This window comes from Semicossyphus pulcher, unplaced genomic scaffold (genome assembly GCF_022749685.1).
Source record: "Semicossyphus pulcher isolate SPU_LCO1_2020_fin unplaced genomic scaffold, fSemPul1.0.p SCAF_13, whole genome shotgun sequence".
NCBI lineage: Eukaryota > Metazoa > Chordata > Actinopteri > Labriformes > Labridae > Semicossyphus > Semicossyphus pulcher.
In genome coordinates, this window is record NW_027211637.1 from 28873755 (window position 1) to 28892220 (window position 18466).

At 39.2% G+C, this 18466-nt stretch overlaps 1 protein-coding gene across 2 annotated transcripts; it reads right to left on the minus strand.

Annotated features, from left to right (window-relative positions):
• Positions 1-1651: 1651 nt before the first annotated feature.
• LOC138589352 (natural resistance-associated macrophage protein 2-like) lies at positions 1652-16885 on the minus strand. 2 transcript variants are annotated; one of them, XM_069659614.1, is made up of 16 exons: positions 16688-16885; positions 15513-15602; positions 14018-14166; positions 13105-13227; positions 12068-12187; positions 9756-9862; positions 9472-9542; positions 9317-9384; positions 6888-7043; positions 6656-6814; positions 6460-6546; positions 4094-4213; positions 3544-3693; positions 3391-3464; positions 3154-3307; positions 1652-1897 (listed from the first exon to the last, which is right to left on the minus strand). In XM_069659614.1, the coding sequence occupies exons 1-16, from the start codon at positions 16707-16709 to the stop codon at positions 1790-1792; spliced, it is 1758 nt and encodes a 585-aa protein (XP_069515715.1). In that variant the 5' UTR covers positions 16710-16885; the 3' UTR covers positions 1652-1789. The 2 variants fall into 2 exon arrangements, with proteins under 2 accessions (XP_069515715.1, XP_069515714.1); XM_069659613.1 differs by having other exon boundaries at positions 14018-14169.
• Positions 16886-18466: the final 1581 nt, after the last annotated feature.

Consider the following 18466-nt stretch of genomic DNA (forward strand, 5'->3'; position numbering starts at 1 on the left):
GAGAGAAAAAAAAGTTCCCCGCCACAATGCAAAGAAAAACCTGTCCGTCCGCCTCTCCTCGGCTTTCAGAGGCTGAGGCACTTCAGGACTGGAATTTGAGCAACACTGAAACCAGCAGTGCTTTTTTGCTTGTAGTTACACAATAGTTGCAGCTCCTCAGACATACCAGCACCACAGGCATGTCAAACAGCAGCCTCTTCTTCGTGTACATGCAGACAAATCCTGTCAGTGCAGCACCTTTATCAAGCGTCTTTAATAGAACACAAATGCAGTTTCTATGCAGCAGTAAAAACACATAAACATGATGTAACACACCATGGCGTTTAATGTGTTGTGTTGCTCAGCTCTGGTGTTCAAGAGGCAGTTACTGTATCGAGCAGTCTTTCCGCTGTGGCCTGCACTGCCCCCCTGTGGCCAAAACAGAAACTGCAGGCAGATCTTGCAGGGTTTTGCAAAACAAAATCAGTTTCCTCAAACAAAAAATGTTATTGTATAATTTTCAAGTGCAATGTTGTGCTTGAACTGTGGGTGTCACTGTGCCACCACAGCTCAGGTGTAAATATTCGGTAGTCCGCTGCTGAGGTCAGGTGTGTGATGCCGGAAGAGCAAATGGTTTTTGAAGTTTTGTTGTCAGCGGAAGTTGTTTGTTTTTGTTGCTGTGTTTTGGAAATTAACTATTTTAAAAGAACTTTTTTAACCGGTCCAGCTGCCGATCATCATTTAACGTCGATTGCAAACTACGGCCCACCAGCCAGGTCACTCCTGCAGTACTACTCTTATTATTAATCATTAAAAGCTTTATATTACTTTTATAAACTGTGTGATTGTCTCAGCAGTAGATTTGCTGCAGACGGTGGTTTAATCCTTTTATTTTAGAGTCTATGGCAAACACTGTTTCTGTTGCTAAAGTCTCATATTTGACGTCTCTTAATTAAGCAAAATCATATGTGTTGCTCCAGGTCCAGGACGCATTAATTTAATTACTTACTTCTATTACTATAAATTCTATTATCAATTAATCAATCACTTGTGCTAATTTAAATCATACTCCTATTATTAGTTGCCTTTATTTTAGCTTTTCTTTATTGGCTCTCAGGAAATATAAGAACTGATCATAAAATATTATTAATGCTATTATTATAAACAGCATTCTTGTAACTCTTATTGACTAAATTATTTTATGTTGTTTTATTTGATCTAGTTTATCTTTTCACACATGTAGTTAATTTGTCTTCATCGTTGTTGTCTTGTGTTTAACTTTGGTTTGAAAGGTGCAATATAAATAAACGTTATTCTTATAATTGTTATGAGTGTTAATACATCTTTTTCCTTACGAGATAGTGTAGACACAGTTTTTCGAACTATATTATAAGATTAGATTAACTTATTAATTAACCTTATTTTCTCTCGTGTTTATTGGCTGTTACATTGTTCGATCTGGTTAAAAAACATGATTTAGGGAAACATTTAGGAGTGTTTTTACAATTCAACCCATCATATATAGATAGGCAACTGCTTTACATGGTGCAACTTGCCTGTAATGTTTGTACTGGTTAAGATTTGGGAACTTACAAATAAAGCTTGTGGTCATTTGTCCGACAGTTAAGGTGGACATTGAAGTAGCCTTCCCCTTGCTCTTTCTTTACTCACGTTTGTATTTCACACTAAGAGCAACCAGCGTTACAGTCCGTCATGTACCTGCTAAATTAATTTAGAAAAACATAAAAAAGTTCAGTCCGGTCTTTACAGCTGCACCTTTGAATCGAGCGTCCACTCGATCACGTGTGATTCAGGAGTCAAACTCCGGCTCCTGCTGGATCAGGATGGACGCGTCGTTCCCTTTCCTCCTGTTTGGATCCAGCCAGAATACTCCCTGAGCGATCAGACACAACCACCCCTGCAGCAGACAGACAGACAGAGAGACAGACAGACAGACAGACAGATTAGCAATGTATCAGGGGATTACTGAATCAGACATTTTCTGTGTAAGGTTCAGCATCAAACGAGGAACTGTCTATAACGTACGAAAGCTCTAAGCGGACATGCGTCCATACATTTGTTTACTTCGTTTTCCCGTGATAACGACTCATTTCTGGTTGTTTCCTCGAGATCTCGATTTATTAATCTCGTTATCTCGAGATAACAACGCTGGTTTTCTCGTGATAACGGGATGATTCTCTGTCAACAGGCTGGCCACTGTAATATTACAGAGCAGGACATGCCATGCTGCCATTGCCCACACTGATGAGGTCAGTTAAGCCTGATTCTATGTTTGTTTTGTGCTTTTGCAACAGTGGGGATACGAGTTATGATCATCCGACGGTGCAGCTTTGTTATCTCGAGATGAATAAGTTGAGATCTCAAGGAAACAGCCAAAAATCACTCGCTATCACAGGAAACAAATGTATGGATGTATGTCTGCTTAGGGCTTCCATAGTTCTGAATGTTTTCACAACATATTTACGCCATCAGATTGCATCAATAGATTTAAAATGTAAAATATTAAAACCACATGAATTATGATACACAAAAACATAATACAGCTAATCCAACGACTGTTTTTGTTACCAATTAATCTGCTGATTATTTTATTTATTGTTTGTTGTGCAAGAATCAGAAAAAAGGTAAATGTCTAAGCTTTTATGTCTGAACAAAAAAATATTACTTTTCAAGGAAAAAAACGCAAATTCTGATATTTTTGAGGATGGAAGAAGTTAATTTCTTGCGTTTTTGCTTAAAAAGTGACTTAAATTGTTGTAAGTTTACCAAAATTGTTGCTGATTAATGTTCTGTTCATCGTCTAATCAACTAATCAACTTGACGTTTCAGCTCTACTACAGTTTTATCCAGGTGACCGTGTAAGAAAAAGGTGCATAAGGTGTTCATGTTTCCCTACAATGATCAGATTTTTCTCTCGTGTGACTTTAAACTTTCAACCCCAATTTAACCAGCTGTTATGAAAAGAGGGTTTTCTGATTTTCCGATGTATTTATTTTAAGATGAGAAGCTAAAACTCTAAAAATCTGGACTGTAAACAACCCGAGGAGCTACACACGAAGTTGCTGAAACAAGTCTTCGTTTCACAGTGAGACAAAGTTGAGCCACAGTACAAAGTGTGCTGCAGCCGCTCCCCTTCAAACTAAAGTTACCTACCAAATATCCCACAAATGTCAGGTATGCTATGGAGAGGAACGCTGCCAGCACGTACAGCCACACACTGTTCAGAGCTGCCACATAGACCACCACGAAGTACATGTTGATGGAACAAACCATCAGGATCACCACGCCTCCTCCGATCTTAAACACTCTGCGGGAAGACGAAGAGAAGTTTGTTTTAAGTTTAATTAAATCATCCTTTGTCTTTGTGTGTCATGATGAAGATAAACTCACAGTCCGTTGGCAAACTCGTCCATGAGAGACGGCAAACTGGTGAACGTGAGGATGGGAATGAGGGCGAATGGCAACTGTGAGAGAAGAAACAATTTATATTTGTACCATTTATAAGAATTCAGTCATTTAAACCACTTTTCCTTCCCGTCTGACCTGCAGGCTCTGCAGCACGTTCAGGAAGTCGTTCATGCCCGTCAGGTGCTGCAAGTCCTGGAAGATGGCGACCAGCAGGGTGGGCGTGATGGCGAGGGAGCGGGTCAGCAACACCCGAGCGAAACGCGACCAGCGCAGGTTCAAGAAACCCTGAGAGCGGAGAAAAGGGACGGACATTTAAGAAATCTGCACGATTAAATTAGCAAATCAAACTCTGAGCTGCTGCTTTTAATACCTTTTTAATGCATCTTTATACTTTAACTTCATTTCCTTCTACTGACAGACTACACATTATGAAGCATATAAAGAGCTTATGAAATATTAGGCTCTGCTATGAATTAAACAGCTTATATCAACAACGGAAACAATCAGTCAATTAAACAAGACAGAACATTTTAAGTGATTTTCTTTGGAAACATTTTGTGCCAGCTTTACAAATGTGAGAAGTTTTACTTTAACACATTTTAATAACTGTAATATACTTGTTATAATTTAGAGGTTGTTGATGTTGACAGGTTTAAATCTGGTTCTAATTTGCTCCTCGTCTGACCTCCATGACGAACTGTCCGGAGTACGTCCCCGTCATGGTGGAGCTCTGACCAGCTGCGAGGATCCCCACGGCCCAGATGTAGAGCGCTGCCGGGCCAAAGAAACAGCCCAGCACCACTCCCTGCAACAGACACACAGACAGAGAGGTCAGTAAACAAAACATCAGCATTACGCTCACAAGAAGTGCAGCTGCACGATGCTTCAACAGAAACAGGAGAGAGACTTCACTGAATAAAGGAAGTGACATAATACCAAAAACATATATACTTTGAGTCTTTTTATAATTTTTTACAATGAATTGTTTAACGTAGAGTGAGTCAGTCGTGATACAAAACCTACAAATATTAATCACTCGGCTCTGCAGATCACATCAGCTTTACAGAGCGATGTAGCATCTTTTAGCTCACTGTTTCTGCACGTACATGAGCGACTCAGCACTGAACAGCACGCAGAAAAAGTTAGAGACAAGCTGGTGAACAAAGTGGAACATTTAGCAGCTACAGGAAAAAATCCTCTTCATGAGTTGGTGGAGAGAGAATTAATTTATTAATATAAAACCCACTGTTTCTGCAGCAACTTGGACCTCCACATCAAACTAGTAGAGGCAGGGATGGACTGTCTGTTAAGTCGGAGCTTCAGTGTTTAACTGCCGGCAGACGGGTAGTGGATGTTTGTTTGTGGACATGTGTGTGTGTGCATAAAACTGTCATTTGGTACTTCTCGTTCTTGATGTGGTTAAATGGCTGCCTATACTTCTAAAACTTTTTAATCCAGCCAGAACATAGTAATATTTCAGCGAGAGGTGGAGACCAGTCTGATTACATGGATAGACAGATACTGTGTTGATCCTGAGGGAAATTCAGGTATCCAGTAGCTTACAAAACAGTTAAAAATTAAATGTAATTAAATCATTAATGAAATATTACCTTAGCATTGAAAAGTCTGAAGACAGCAATAAAGAGAAACAATTTCACAAGATACAGAGCTCAGTTTATGAAGCCCTGTAGCCCTTAATATTTTAAGGAACATTGTGCAACATCTCATCATGTCTTGTGTGTGTGTCTATATGCTTGTGTTGTGTCTCTGTACCCATGTGTGTTGGGTATGTCTATGCATGGTTGGTTGGTTGGGGATGCGTGTGTCTTTGTCTGTACATGTATGCGGTGCATGTGTATCTATGTGTGCTGTACATGTCTGTATGCATGCATTACTGTGTAGGTGGGCAGGTATGGGAATAGGTAGGTAGTCTACAACTATACGGACAGAGTAACTCAAATCGTGTTACATAATGAATTTCTGTTCTGTCTATGTTTAGTTAATATTTCATATAAATGTATGTTTTCCTTATTTCTATATTTTTCTTTCTTTTTTTTTCTTCATCCTTTCTCTATTATTAACATGTCGACATTTAGATCCTCACTCACTCATTAAATAAAATTATATAAAAAGAAATTGCACATCTGTCGCACAACAAAACCCGCCCTTTGTTAAACCCCGAAAAAAATTACAAATAAGAGAGAGAGATGCTCTTAAAGGAACAGTGCAAATGTAACTGTTATGAGCAGAGTCAGTTCAAACAATAAGGGGCAAATGTGCTTATTAATAACAAAATAACTTATTAAAGTGTCTGAGAGAAAGAGCTGTAATGCCATCAGTGATTCATATGTGCAGCGGTGCTTTAGTCCAGGAGTAATTCACAGTTTGATTGTGTTAGTTTGCTAAAGAACTCCAAAGTGCTGCACATTCAGTATTTGTTGTTCATATCTGTGTTATTGTTCCTTAAAGGTCGCCTTTTGCAACAAATTGCATCATTATTTCACCATTTTTACACATTTATCCTGTTTACCAAATCGATGTTCAGCCAGTAGGGGGCAGCACAGGCCCTTTAATGAGTAAACATCACACAAACAGGATGCATTAACTCACCTCTTCACGCATCAACTTTGTTTTCATGCGTGTAAGAAAAACAAAGAAATTCTTGTGTTCTGGCTCTCAGAATATAAAACATGATGTGGACTGTTCATATGAAAAGGCCAGATTCTTACTGCTTTAATGTTTGTTATTATATATATTATTTTTGGGGTTGTATTTCCAGATACTATTGCCTTTGTTTAAAGTCCTTGACAATGTTTTTGGGAGAGAATGTGGACTGTAATTCCTTTATCATTCCAGTCTGTCACATCCACCGTCGTCACACACAGGGTCCCTCACTGTATCAGAGAGTCTGTGTTGCAATCAGGGGTGTTTTATAGCAGGTGTAGGATTCAGAGTTTAACACATGGCAAACGTCTCTGTTGCTTTAATTTGGTCATTCATTTATAAAATCTGTCTCTAAAGTCAAAGTTGCTGTAACAGCTCTAAACTCACCCCTTTGAAGATGTCCACGGTAAGAGTTTGGTTGTCCTGAGGGATCAGGTGTGAATGAAGACTTCCTGTTTCGTTGCAGATATTGTACTGGAATAAAAACAAAAACAAATACACACATCTGTAGCAAAGCAGCCAGAGAAGAAACACACGTTTGATTGGCTGTGATTTTCTCTCTTTGGGCGGCCGAGATACTCACCACCTCTTGGTTTGTGCGTCCGTAGAAAGCTTCAGCGAACACGGCCACCACAAACACGTTGATGAGGAAAGACACGAACAGGGCGACGGTCGACTCGATGAAGAAATACTTGTTGGCCTCTTTGACTTCTTTCCTGTTCGCCCGATCCACCTCTCGAGACTGAGGGAACATGTGGACACTTTCAGTTTCATAAACCTGATTACATTAAATGAAAGTAGCTGCGTGAACTCACCTTGACGAGAGCAGAGTGGAGGTAAATGTTGTGAGGCATGATGACGGCTCCGACGATGCCGACAGCCTGAGTCAGCTGAACCGGCCCGCAGCCCTCGCAGTACGGCACGAACATCCCCTTCAGGACCTGACCCTGATCCGGACTCACCGTCACATACTGGCAGAGAGGAGGAAACGTATGTGGTGACATTAATGAGTTAAGTTAGTTCAGATTTGGTTTGCACAGTGAAACCAGTGGCTCAGAAAAGGATCTGTTTTCAATGATCACAATAAACAAACAGGATTAAACTATTTCATTAGACTGGCTCAGACGAGGACTCGGTCCTTGAACCAGATAAGTGAACTCTTAAGATTAGAATGATGACAATTTGACAAATGTATGACCCTTGCTTAGATCTTTAATCTTTAAGAAATATTATGTTACTGATTAGAAAAGAAGATGCTAGATATTCAGACAGCTATACTGTGATAAATTGCAGAAGCTTTTTTTTCCACTTAAACAAACCCAAAACTACGGAAGCCCCAAGCCGACATGTATCCAAATAATTTATTACTCCGTTTCCCGTGATAACAAGTTTGTGCTTTTGCAGCTCTGGGGATACGAGTGATGATCATTTGACGTTACGGTGGTGCAGCGCTGTTATCTCAAGATAACAAGGCAAATAAGTTACAGACGTTTGCAGTGTAATTTAATATGCTAGTAATAAGCTGTACGCTTGAGCTATTTTGTTTAGAAGCCCTGAGCGAACATGCATTCATACATTTTAATCACTCAGTTTTCCCGTGATAGCGAGTAATTTTCCGTTAGTTTTCTTTAGATCTCGACTTATTTAACAACGCTGCACCACTGTAACGTCAGATGATCATAACTCAAATCCCCAGAGCTGCAAAAGCACAGAACAGAAACCGAAAAATTACTTGTTATCACGGGAAAACGGAGTAATAAAATGTTTGGATGCATGTCGGCTTGGAGCTTCCGTAGTTTTGGGTTTGTTTAAGTGGAAAAAAAAGCTTCTGCATTTTATCAAAGTACAGATTTCTTAATATCTAGCATCTTCTTTTAGAAAATTATCAATCAATAACATTTCTTAAAGATTAAAGATCTAAGAAAGGGTCAAGAAAACTACCGGAAAATTACTCATTATCACGGAAAACTGAGTAAATAAAATGTTTGGATGCATGTCCGCTTAGGGCTTCCATACAAAAGAACAACTCGTGCATGCAGCATATTATTAACCTACAAAAAGCTGTACCTCATCTACAACCTACAAGTATTATATCAATGAATAACCCACCAAGTCACCAAGATGGCACGTCCATGGTCAAAAGCCAACTTGAAAAAATGTCTTTCACGACACTTTATTTATCCCCGAGGGGAATTTCAGTGTTTGCACACGCACAAACAGGACGTCATGGACATGCATTAATGGAGAGATGTCAGAGTGAGGGGGCCGCACGTGGACATGCTCCCAGAGCGGTGGGGGATTGCTCGAGGACACCTCGACGGAGCCCAGGAAAGGAGCTGGTACCTCTCCAGCTACCAGCCTCAATTCCACGCTTGGTCCGGTTCCCGAGCCAAGTCCCAAGTTTCCTTAGTTGAAACCGCAAAACTTATGTGAGTTGGAAGAGGAAGACAAAGTGTCGGAGCAAGACATTTGAAGGCGCAGTCACCTTTTGTCCTGAGTACACAAGGAACAACAAGTAGACCCTGGTCAGAGGACCTGAGGGATATATTGGGGATATATGGATGGAGCAGGTCAGCGATGTATTTGGGTGTTGGTTGTGCAGGGCTTTGTAGACAACATGAAGGATTTTAAAGTTAATTTTATTGGGAGTCAGTGTAGAGAAAGGAAGAATGGGTTTGTTGGTTCTAACTTATTTTGATGAGTAAATAATTAAACTGAGAATCTATTTCGATCACGGAGACATCACAACTAATATTTGTTCAAACTGTGGACACTTGTGCTCAGTTACTTGATAAAATGTGCTACAACACTTACACATGGTGTCAAAGGATGACAAATGCTTGCTCTGTTGTGCACAAGTAACGAAGCGTTGTGACGAATTTCATGAACTGTTCTGACGACTGTCGTTCGAGAGTTGAGTCAAAGCAACCGAGAAAAACTGTGAAGGACCAAAGGAGGAAGAACATGTGGCATTTAATGTGACACTCAAACAGGAATGTGTCAATTAAACATGCAAATAAAGCTTATATAAAGTCAACATCCGCTTACCATCAAGTGGAACATAGATCAAATGTGTTTGTAGTTGTTTACAGATGTTAAATCGTTAGTTGTTCCTACTCTACGAAATATTTAAACCTGTGTGTCTGTGACCCTCTTAGATCTGCTGCAGGTGAGAGAGACATGAAGTAAAACCTGTCCAACATGTGCTCAATCACGTAAGCACATGCTATGAAAACATTAGTACCTCATATCCAAATGTGACGGCCATGATGGTGATGAGGAAACCGAAGAAGGCTTCCAGCTTCCTCAAACCTGCAGACAAAGAAAAGAGGATGCTGAAGTTGTTGTTACTGAGGTGAAAAAAGTCTCTGTAATAAACACCAGGACACTAAAACACACCATATTTGTCCAAGAAGAGGAAGACGAACGTGTCGATGATGGTGATGAGGACCCCACCCCACAAAGGGATCCTACACACACACAAACACAGAGAGGACAATTAACATCAAAGAAGTAATAAAGCTGATTCAAATACTCATACACGCTGCACACTGGCATTTCCTGTTTTCAGTACATTAGGAACATTCTCCTGATTATAATTTATAAACATTTTCAGTGCAGAACTTTGTATGTTTTTATACTTTTACTTAAGTTAATTATCAAACACTGTCTGTTCTCATCACCTGCCCGAGGAGAGGAGGCTGAAAGCGATGGCACAGCCGATGACTTCCTGCATGTCCGAGCCGATGATTGCCAGCTCCACCATCAACCACAGGATGATCCGCGGCACCTGGAGAGACGACACAGGTGATGTGGTACTACATTCAGCATTAAAGTTACCAAGAGATTAACCTCATGTGAGTAAACATTTGATTATGTTTCACACAACTTTCAGACACAACTAAAGAGAACGAATTATAGTCAAATAAGGTGCTTACAGTTTGAAAATCCAGATCATAAAACTTTCTTTCATGAGTCATGGCCTGTGTCCACTTGGCTGATGGAAAACGCGTCACTAACTGGGCGCCACTTGTGATTCTTTCCACAAATGTCGCCACAGATGCCCAGTCCAAAATAATACGATATACTGCAAATGCAAAGGCTTTCATCAGTGGGCCGTAGGCTCAATCACCATTGTGTTACCTCATTTGGCGATATATAGTGACTTAACGGACATTTATATAAATGAAAATCTTCGAGATTATTACTTTCAGTATACAGAGCAATTTAAAACAGACTTAACGGTCTCTACCGAGGGAAGAGGAAGCCGCAAGACGACTTTCGTAACCTAGCTACAGTGAGCATCGGCGAGAAGCGCTCTTAAATTGAGGTCGTGAGTAAAAAGCAGCGTTAGTGGACACAGGCCCTTAAGAGAAACAGCCCTTGATTAAGCTTTGTGAAGATGCATTTTGTAGTGAATGCAAAGCGAGGTTACTTAGCTACACTTCCTCCTTTAAATCCCAAAATGTGAAGATAAATGTTTTTTGTGTGCATAAAGGGTTAGAATAAATGTAATCTGAAAAGTAACTAAAGCCATCAGACAAATTAAGAGCAGTAAAAGAACAACATTTCCCTCTGAAATGTTTTGTAGCATACACTGTTGTTGCCTGTAACCAAGTCTCGCTCACGGAGAAGTCTCGCACGAGACCGTAGTTGTTGCAGGAAGAAGGAGAGAGGAGAAAGAGAAGACGAAGACGAAGAGGGAGAAGTGCCGTTTGTTGTGTTGGAGTAAAGAAAGCGTCGCTCAGTGCGACCTAAAAGATCGTCATTGCTGAAGATCCTCTCTCCCTCTTCGTCTTCTCTCACTCCTCTCTCCTTCCTCCTGCAACAACTACGCTGGCAGCATCCACGACTTCAGAGCGCTTCTCACTGGCACTACAACGTCTACAGTCCAACACTAATCAAAACAAAATTTATTTCGCAAAGGAGGCGCTTTTTCTGTGCCATTTGTTTCTCAGCAGAGTAAATGTTGACGCTTTAACTAGGCACAACCATATGTTCACATAATATGTGCAGCTCTCCGGGCCTATAAAGTGGCTGTACAGATTTACATGAAATAGAAGAGTGGACTTTTGGCCTTGTTAGAGGTGTGCACTCTCTGACTCTCTCATCTAGTTTTACATACATAGTGTGTTTCCATAGGAATGCTCAGCCGACCTTTAGCACATTTTAATGTGTATTGCTGACTTTGAGTGAGGACACAGGTTTGTTTTAGGTCAGCGTTAACATAAAGTAATCCTCACTGATGATTGCTTAGTTAGTTTCTGATGTATTTGTAGTAAAATGTTTCCAGCTATGCACCAAAATAAGAACCCAACCTGCGACTGTTTAAAGATAAATTACAACAGACTGGACCAGCCTGGGAGTTCAAAGGACGAACATGTGAATTCTTCAGCTCCTTCAAACTGTTACAATGTGTCCAGCAGAAACACAGCGGGGCGGCTTTAGAGGACAGAAATAGAGAACAAAAGGACGGGTCACATGATCTACAGCCATGTGGTTAACAGTTTCCTCCTCAGGTATCAGAGCAGCAGAGACGTTTTCACACAAGCTGGATTAAGAAAAATATTCACATGAATAAATCATAAAGACACGCTGCAGATTCAATCATTTTCTCACAGTTTTGATAACCTTCCTCACAGCTCACAATTTAATGTTGTGATCAAATAATTTTACAGATTACAGCTGCTGTTCGAACAACGAGGCAGAAACAGTAAACCAGGACTACTTCTGCTTACAGCCTCGACAACTTCTGTTTGCACACCTTTAAACTCAACCTCATGGTGTACTTTGTTAAGTTTTTATACTTCTTTACATTTATTTTTATCTTATATTCTTTACTGCGGTATTTCTGTTACTAGTAGCGTTGATTTTTCATTGTGTTTCTGTCCTCTAATATTGATACGTATATTCAGTAAACATGTATTTTATGCCGGCATATCCTGCAGCTTTAACGTAAAAAAAACAACCAATATAAGGTAGACTGATTTCTCACCGTGTGGTACTGGCGGTTGCAGACTTCAGCGAGGTGCATCCCGGTGACGACGCCCAGCCGAGCCGCCAGCCGCTGCAGCAGCAGGCCGATGATGGTGGCTCCCAGCAGCACCCAGAGGAGCTGAGAGGACGAGAGCAGAGTCTGTTAGCCAACATAAGAGCTCGAATAAGGGTTGTTTTAGGAGTTTGAAAAATTTGTTGCATCTGAATGTACAGAAAAACTACCTTGGAAAACTAACGTGGACAAAAAACTTGATTTTTGGGATTTAAAAAGTAAACAGCATAACGTAGCTGTAGTGTCACAGTCCACAAAGGGTGATTTACAATTTCAGACGTTGGATTTATTTGAAATCATGCGTTCACAAACTCTTTTAGGATCTGTATTGATGCATAACCATCTGCATCCACTTCCCCATTTTGAACCCAGTTTTTAGTGCAAGTCTAAAAAGGATGAAGGAAGTGTAGTTTTATTCTTCCATCGTGCTGCCAGGGAGGTTTTTTTTCACCCACGTGCGTCGCTCTGTTTGACATCAATATCATATCTCTACCGTGATACAACACTTGATGTAGTCTGTTACAGCTTTCTTGTTGTTTTTTCCTGATCTTTTAACGCTCTACTGAAGTGACAGAGTGCTTCAGCTGAAAGATATTAACCATAAATGTTTGGTCATCATTTCCAGATTATTATCCATCAATTCTTCAAACTTTTCTCATTAGTTTAAGTATTTTTAATGCACCAAAAATCAATCAATCTGGTCAATATTTTGCAGCCTTATCGATATGAATGGCAGCAGGATGTTTCCTCAAAAACTTTAAAAGACAAGATAGGAAAAACGATCAAACCTTCCCAAGTTCCAGCTTCTGAGAGGATTTCCTACTTTTCTTTTTGTAAAGCGATTATAAACTAAACCTCTTGGTCGATGGTCAAACATAACAAGTAATTGGGAGATGTAACTTTCAGCTTTAAGAAATTATGATGCCAATTTTAACTGACAAAGTTATTAATAATTAAAACCGCTGTTACAGTTTCAGCCTTACCTTGAAGCCGGCTTTAGCACCAGACTGTAGATCAGACTCGATGTTACCTGGATCCAGGTAGGCTATGCTCATCAGGAACCCCGGCCCAGTGAAGGCCCACAGCTTACGGAAACTAAACGCTCTCTGCAGGAGAGAGAAACACAAGCTGTGACTCTGATCATGTCAAATTTTACATACTGTACTGCTTCTGAAAAACAAACCAGCCGTCTGTACTGGAATTTAGCATCACTTTCACCGATATATCTCATGATACATTTCATTTTCTAAATCTGTTTATAAATACAATCCCCACCCCTGCGTGTTTGTTTTTGGCAAATAAAAGGAATAAATATTTCTGAAATATGCTTATTTGCTTCTTTGATGCCAAAAGTTGGATGAGATTAATGATACCACTTTCAGATTTGTAAGGCAAATATAAAGCCAAAGCTAGCAGCCTGTTAGCTTAGCATAAATACTAGAAACAGGGGGAGATAACTAACCTGTCCACACCTTGTTTCTTTATCATTGTTTTTTTCCCCTGCTTATTTTAAAGAAGCCAGTTAACAGATTTTTTATCTTTGGACAGAGCCGGGCTAGATTTCCCCCCCTGCTTCCAGTCTTTATGCTAAGCTAAGCTATAAAGAAGAATATTTAGCAGAGAGTGGCGTGGATCTCCTCATCCATCTCTTGGGGAAAAAAGTGAATAATCATACATCCCAAAATCAAACCAATCCGCCCCTTGAATACGCGAAAAATCTAAGCACCTTATCCCACTGATTTCTCTTTTACCCACATATATAACAGCATAAAAACACAGTCACCACCATATGGAGGCACGAAAAAGCCTCTGAAAGTTGACACATTTATATTGTCCTCCATATATTTTCACATTGCCCACCCCCACATTTCACACTTCTATCGACTCATGGATTACCTGACTGTCCTCCTCCGGAACAGGGACCCTCTGCTCAAAGTAAGTCCCACAAACAGAGTCATTGTTCTGTCTGTGGAGGAAGACCGAGGGCGGTGTGACTCTGTGTGTGTATGTAGTCTGGATCACGGCTTTCTCTTCCACTGAGTCACCTGCTTAGATATGACACAAACATGGGGACTGTTATATTAGAAATAACCAAAACTATATAACCCACAACAAATCAAACAATACGACAATAAAATACTACTAATGAGGTATACCAACCAGGAAGTAAGTGGTTATTAGAAAACACAATAATTATAAAAAACTAGTTATTTTTTTGCTCTGATTTGACACATATAATGATGTTAAGAACAACGTGTTAGCCTGCTGAAAGAAAAGCCCCTGCCTGAGAGTTCTCAATGATTTTTGTTGAGCTAGCTAGCTAGTGGGGCTGGCTGGCTGGCAGCTAGCTAGATAGCTGCTAGTTAGCTTGATCGTAAGATAGCTAGACAGCGAGAGGAGAAAAAAATGATAAAACCATAAATAATTAATGACTAGAACTAAAATAAAACTCATCAGCCAAAAGGCTGTACAGCCATGATAGCAGCTGCGTGAGGCTGTATGTTGGCACAGAGGTGTTTTGAACTAAATACTTACATCAGTATGCTAACATATTGAAAGTAACAATTTTATCATGCTGATTTTTAGCCCTTCATTTTAACCAATACCAAGTTGCAATCTTAGTTTAGCTTGTTAGCAGATTGTTTATACAGATAGTTAGATAAAAATCTCAAGGCTAACATCAGCATGCTAACATGCTCGCAAGGGCAATGCTAACATGCTGATGTTAAACAACTAGCCCTATATTAACCAAGTTAATCATCTTTGTTTAGCCTGTTAGCATGCTAACATTAGCTTATTTGCACTACATACAGATCCCAGATAAGGCTGATGGGAATGTTGTTATCAAGTATGAATAGGCTACAGTATTCTGTTGACAAAAAAGTGAAAAAATATGTGATTGTGGTGCCAACAAAAAATTACAATAATCCATCCGATAATCCTCAAAACATTTGTGAAACTTGAAATAAGTTACAGAACTTTGTACTATCCTATCTAGTAGATGACAAGTGGAAACTTTATGCTGCTGGTGGTGCTAGATGAAAGGACAAAGGGTCGGTAAATACGGCAGGATTCTGCCTGACTGGTGAAAATTTCATGGCAATCAAATCAATGGTTGTTGAGATACATCAGTCTGAATCAAAGGAGCAAACATTGACACACTGCTTGCCTGGGAAAAAGTTATATAATACTCTCAGTCATACACGGAGTGATAGAGATGAATTCTAAATGTGATGAATGTTTACAATTTCTCTGGTTTAAGGGAAAAAGAAGAGCATGAAGCTATCAGGGGAGGATGATTCGTTTCACAGTGTGACAGCAGGAAAGGCTTCATGTAGCTAAATTCATCTCTTGCTGAAGGGCCCCCAACAAACACAAACATCCTCATTACCTATTCCTCCAGTTTGTTCCGGCTCGTGATCTGTGGGAATACTGGGTGGCAGACAGGAGATGTGGATGTTCTCAGGAGGGGGGTCTCTGACTGTGGGCAAACAGGTATAATTATACTGGGATTACAGTCACTTACATGATAACAGTGCACACAAGACTAAATCCTCCGCACACAGAAAACCATGAGAGAAAAGTGCAGAGTTTAATCATCAGGTTTTTTCTGCCTCGGGGCATGACAGCCTCTTTATTTCTCCTGAAAGAAATCAGATCATTTGATTAATTGCTTGAAAAATTAAAAATAATCGTTAGCTGCAGTGCTATGATACAACAAATGTTGTGTGTAAGTATTTGTTTTCTGGCAAATGTTTCCCCTCTAAACAGTTTGTTATCTTCAAAATCCAGGTGTGATGACACACAGAAAGTAAAACAACTTGGGTGTTTTAATTTTGAGCACAATTCTGAGGTACTTTTGCTTTACCTGAGTAGCTACTGAAGACTTCTACTAAATTTTGGAGGCAAATATTGTATTTTTCACTCACTGTAAACTCTTTATGGGGATGTTAAATCATTAAACCACAGGAAATTATAAACATTATTATGCATCATAAACTTTGTAACTGTATAAATCCCTGTTGAAATCATCAGTGGTATAAGTACTGAGACATAGTAAAAATAGAAATACTAAAGTGTAAGAATACTCTGTTACAGGTAAAAGTCCTGCATTTTTAAGTTTACTTAAGTAAAAGTACAGCAGCAGCAACAGTTCAAAATACTTACCATGCAGAATGGTCTGTATAAAAACGGTGTTTCATGGTATCAATAAAGTTTGATCTTTATCGTTAAAAAACAATACGTAATTATTATATTATATATGATTGTACTTTTTAATACATTATATATTTTATTAATAATCTGAAAGTACAAACCATCTTAAATTACAAAATAATGTTAAATGTTGTGGAGTAAAAATCACAATACTATTTGTAGTGGAGTAGAAGTTAAAGTAACATAATATGTAGGCTAACTATTAAAGTGAAGTACCAGTAGCTCAGCTCACTTGAGCAAATGTATAGTTACTTTATATCACTGGTTAGAATGTACTCTTGAAAAAATCCGATCTCAGGTGTGAATATCAACTCACAACTTTTTTTAAATGACACCTGTCGGAGAACTCACCTTTCCGGAGGAAGGAAAACATTTCTTCTTCGCTTGTTATAAAAAGTCGCTCTTCAAACTCCAAAAAAAAATTATAGAGAAAAAAAAAGTGTAAGCACCTGTGAGCTACATTCCGACATTGCGATTTTTCTCTCGCCTCGCTTCCCTGTTGTTGTTTCCCCCAAAGTTTATGGGGAGCAGGAAAATCCGGCCGTCAGGTCGGACGTCGTCCCCTTGCGCTGAGGGTGTTGATTTACCGGAAAGGTAAGGAAGGAGGAGGAGAAGGGGGAGAAGGTGGGTGAAACTCCGCGTGGACAAAAGTCAAACACACCGGCAATGTTTAACAAATGGACCCATTGTTAGCTCCTCTTTCTATCCCGTGACCTGGTTTATGTAGTGAAAAAGTCTGTGCTGATTCTGGGCCCGGAGGAAGCGAGCCTCACGGAAGAATGACAGCTTATCAAAATAAAATCAAACAAGTTTTTACTTCTTATTAAACTCCTTGAACTGCTGAAAAACTTTTATATATATTTATAGTTTCGTATATATATATATATATTTACGTTTCTACGTAATGTTCTTGGTTGTGTCCTTCCAAAATAAGAATCTCAGTATATTAAAACAGCTTGCTTCCGGCTACAAATTTCAAAATAAAGCCATTTATCCAGCCGAAAAGGGGACACTATCAGATTTGACTCTGATTTTAAGTACTCTCGATATAATAATAATAATAATAATAATAATAATAATACCAATACTACGACTACCACTACCACCACCACCACCACTACTACTACAACTACTACTACTACTACTAATTATTATTATTATTATTAATAACATTTTTATTGTTAACATTTTTATTTCTATATTGGATATCAAAACCAGAGGCTACTATTTTTTATTTTAATTTAAGACTAAATTATTCTATAAAAAGTAAATATATCTTCTTTGAAAATTATTTGATCACAACATTAAATTGTGAGCTGTGAGGAAGGTTATCAAAACTGTGATAAAATGATTGAATCTGCAGCGTGTCTTTATGATTTATTCATGTGAATATTTTTCTTAATCCAGCTTGTGTGAAAACGTCTCTGCTGCTCTGATACCTGAGGAGGAAACTGTTAACCACATGGCTGTAGATCATGTGACCCGTCCTTTTATTCTAAACTACTAAACCACTCTCCTTTGTAAGGTGCTGTTACCAATAATATCTAGTATTTTCCATCTTTATTGTCCAAAAAGAAAGTTAAAAAAAACTATACATAAAAATTACCAGACACCTGCAGGTGATGCTCTCTCCTGCTGCAGGCGCTGCATCGCCCTCTAGCAGCAGAAGGCAGTGTGTATTGTTATTTTGTCCCTCTGAGACATGAAATGGTTTCACATCGAGGTGAATGAAGGACATGAGCAGAAGCAGCCACTGGGGGGCGACAAACACTCACCGATTTTAACCAAACGAGAGCTTTCAGAACCAAAATACTAAAGTTACACATCACTTTAATGGTTGAAAATAAACAACACCACAAATCAAATGCAGGATTTAACAGATGGCTCGTAGTTTGAGTTCAGTCCTCCTACTTAAATATTCTCATCCGCAGTCATTAGATACTCAAACTCCACAACATCTCAGAGGAAACTGTTCCTTTTATGCCACTAAAATGTTCAAGTGCAGCTGAAAGGAAATGTTTATTGACAGGAAATTAGTTTGCAACCATGTTTGATTATCTCTTAAGTCATATTTCTTTTTCAAATTTACAAACTAAACAATCCGGTAATGGAGAATCAGCTGATTAATCT

What these genes read in the sequence shown, in the direction of transcription:
- LOC138589352 (XM_069659613.1), bottom strand. Translation starts at nt 16,709, where the DNA reads ATGTTTTCCTTCCTCCGGAAAG. An exon ending in GGAACAAACTGGAGGAATAG is followed by an intron (nt 14,170 to 15,512) that starts GTAATGAGGATG and finishes GTCATATCTAAG; the next exon opens with CAGGTGACTCAGTGGAAGAG. An exon ending in CCGGACAGTTCGTCATGGAG is followed by an intron (nt 3,694 to 4,093) that starts GTCAGACGAGGA and finishes CTCCGCTCTCAG; the next exon opens with GGTTTCTTGAACCTGCGCTG.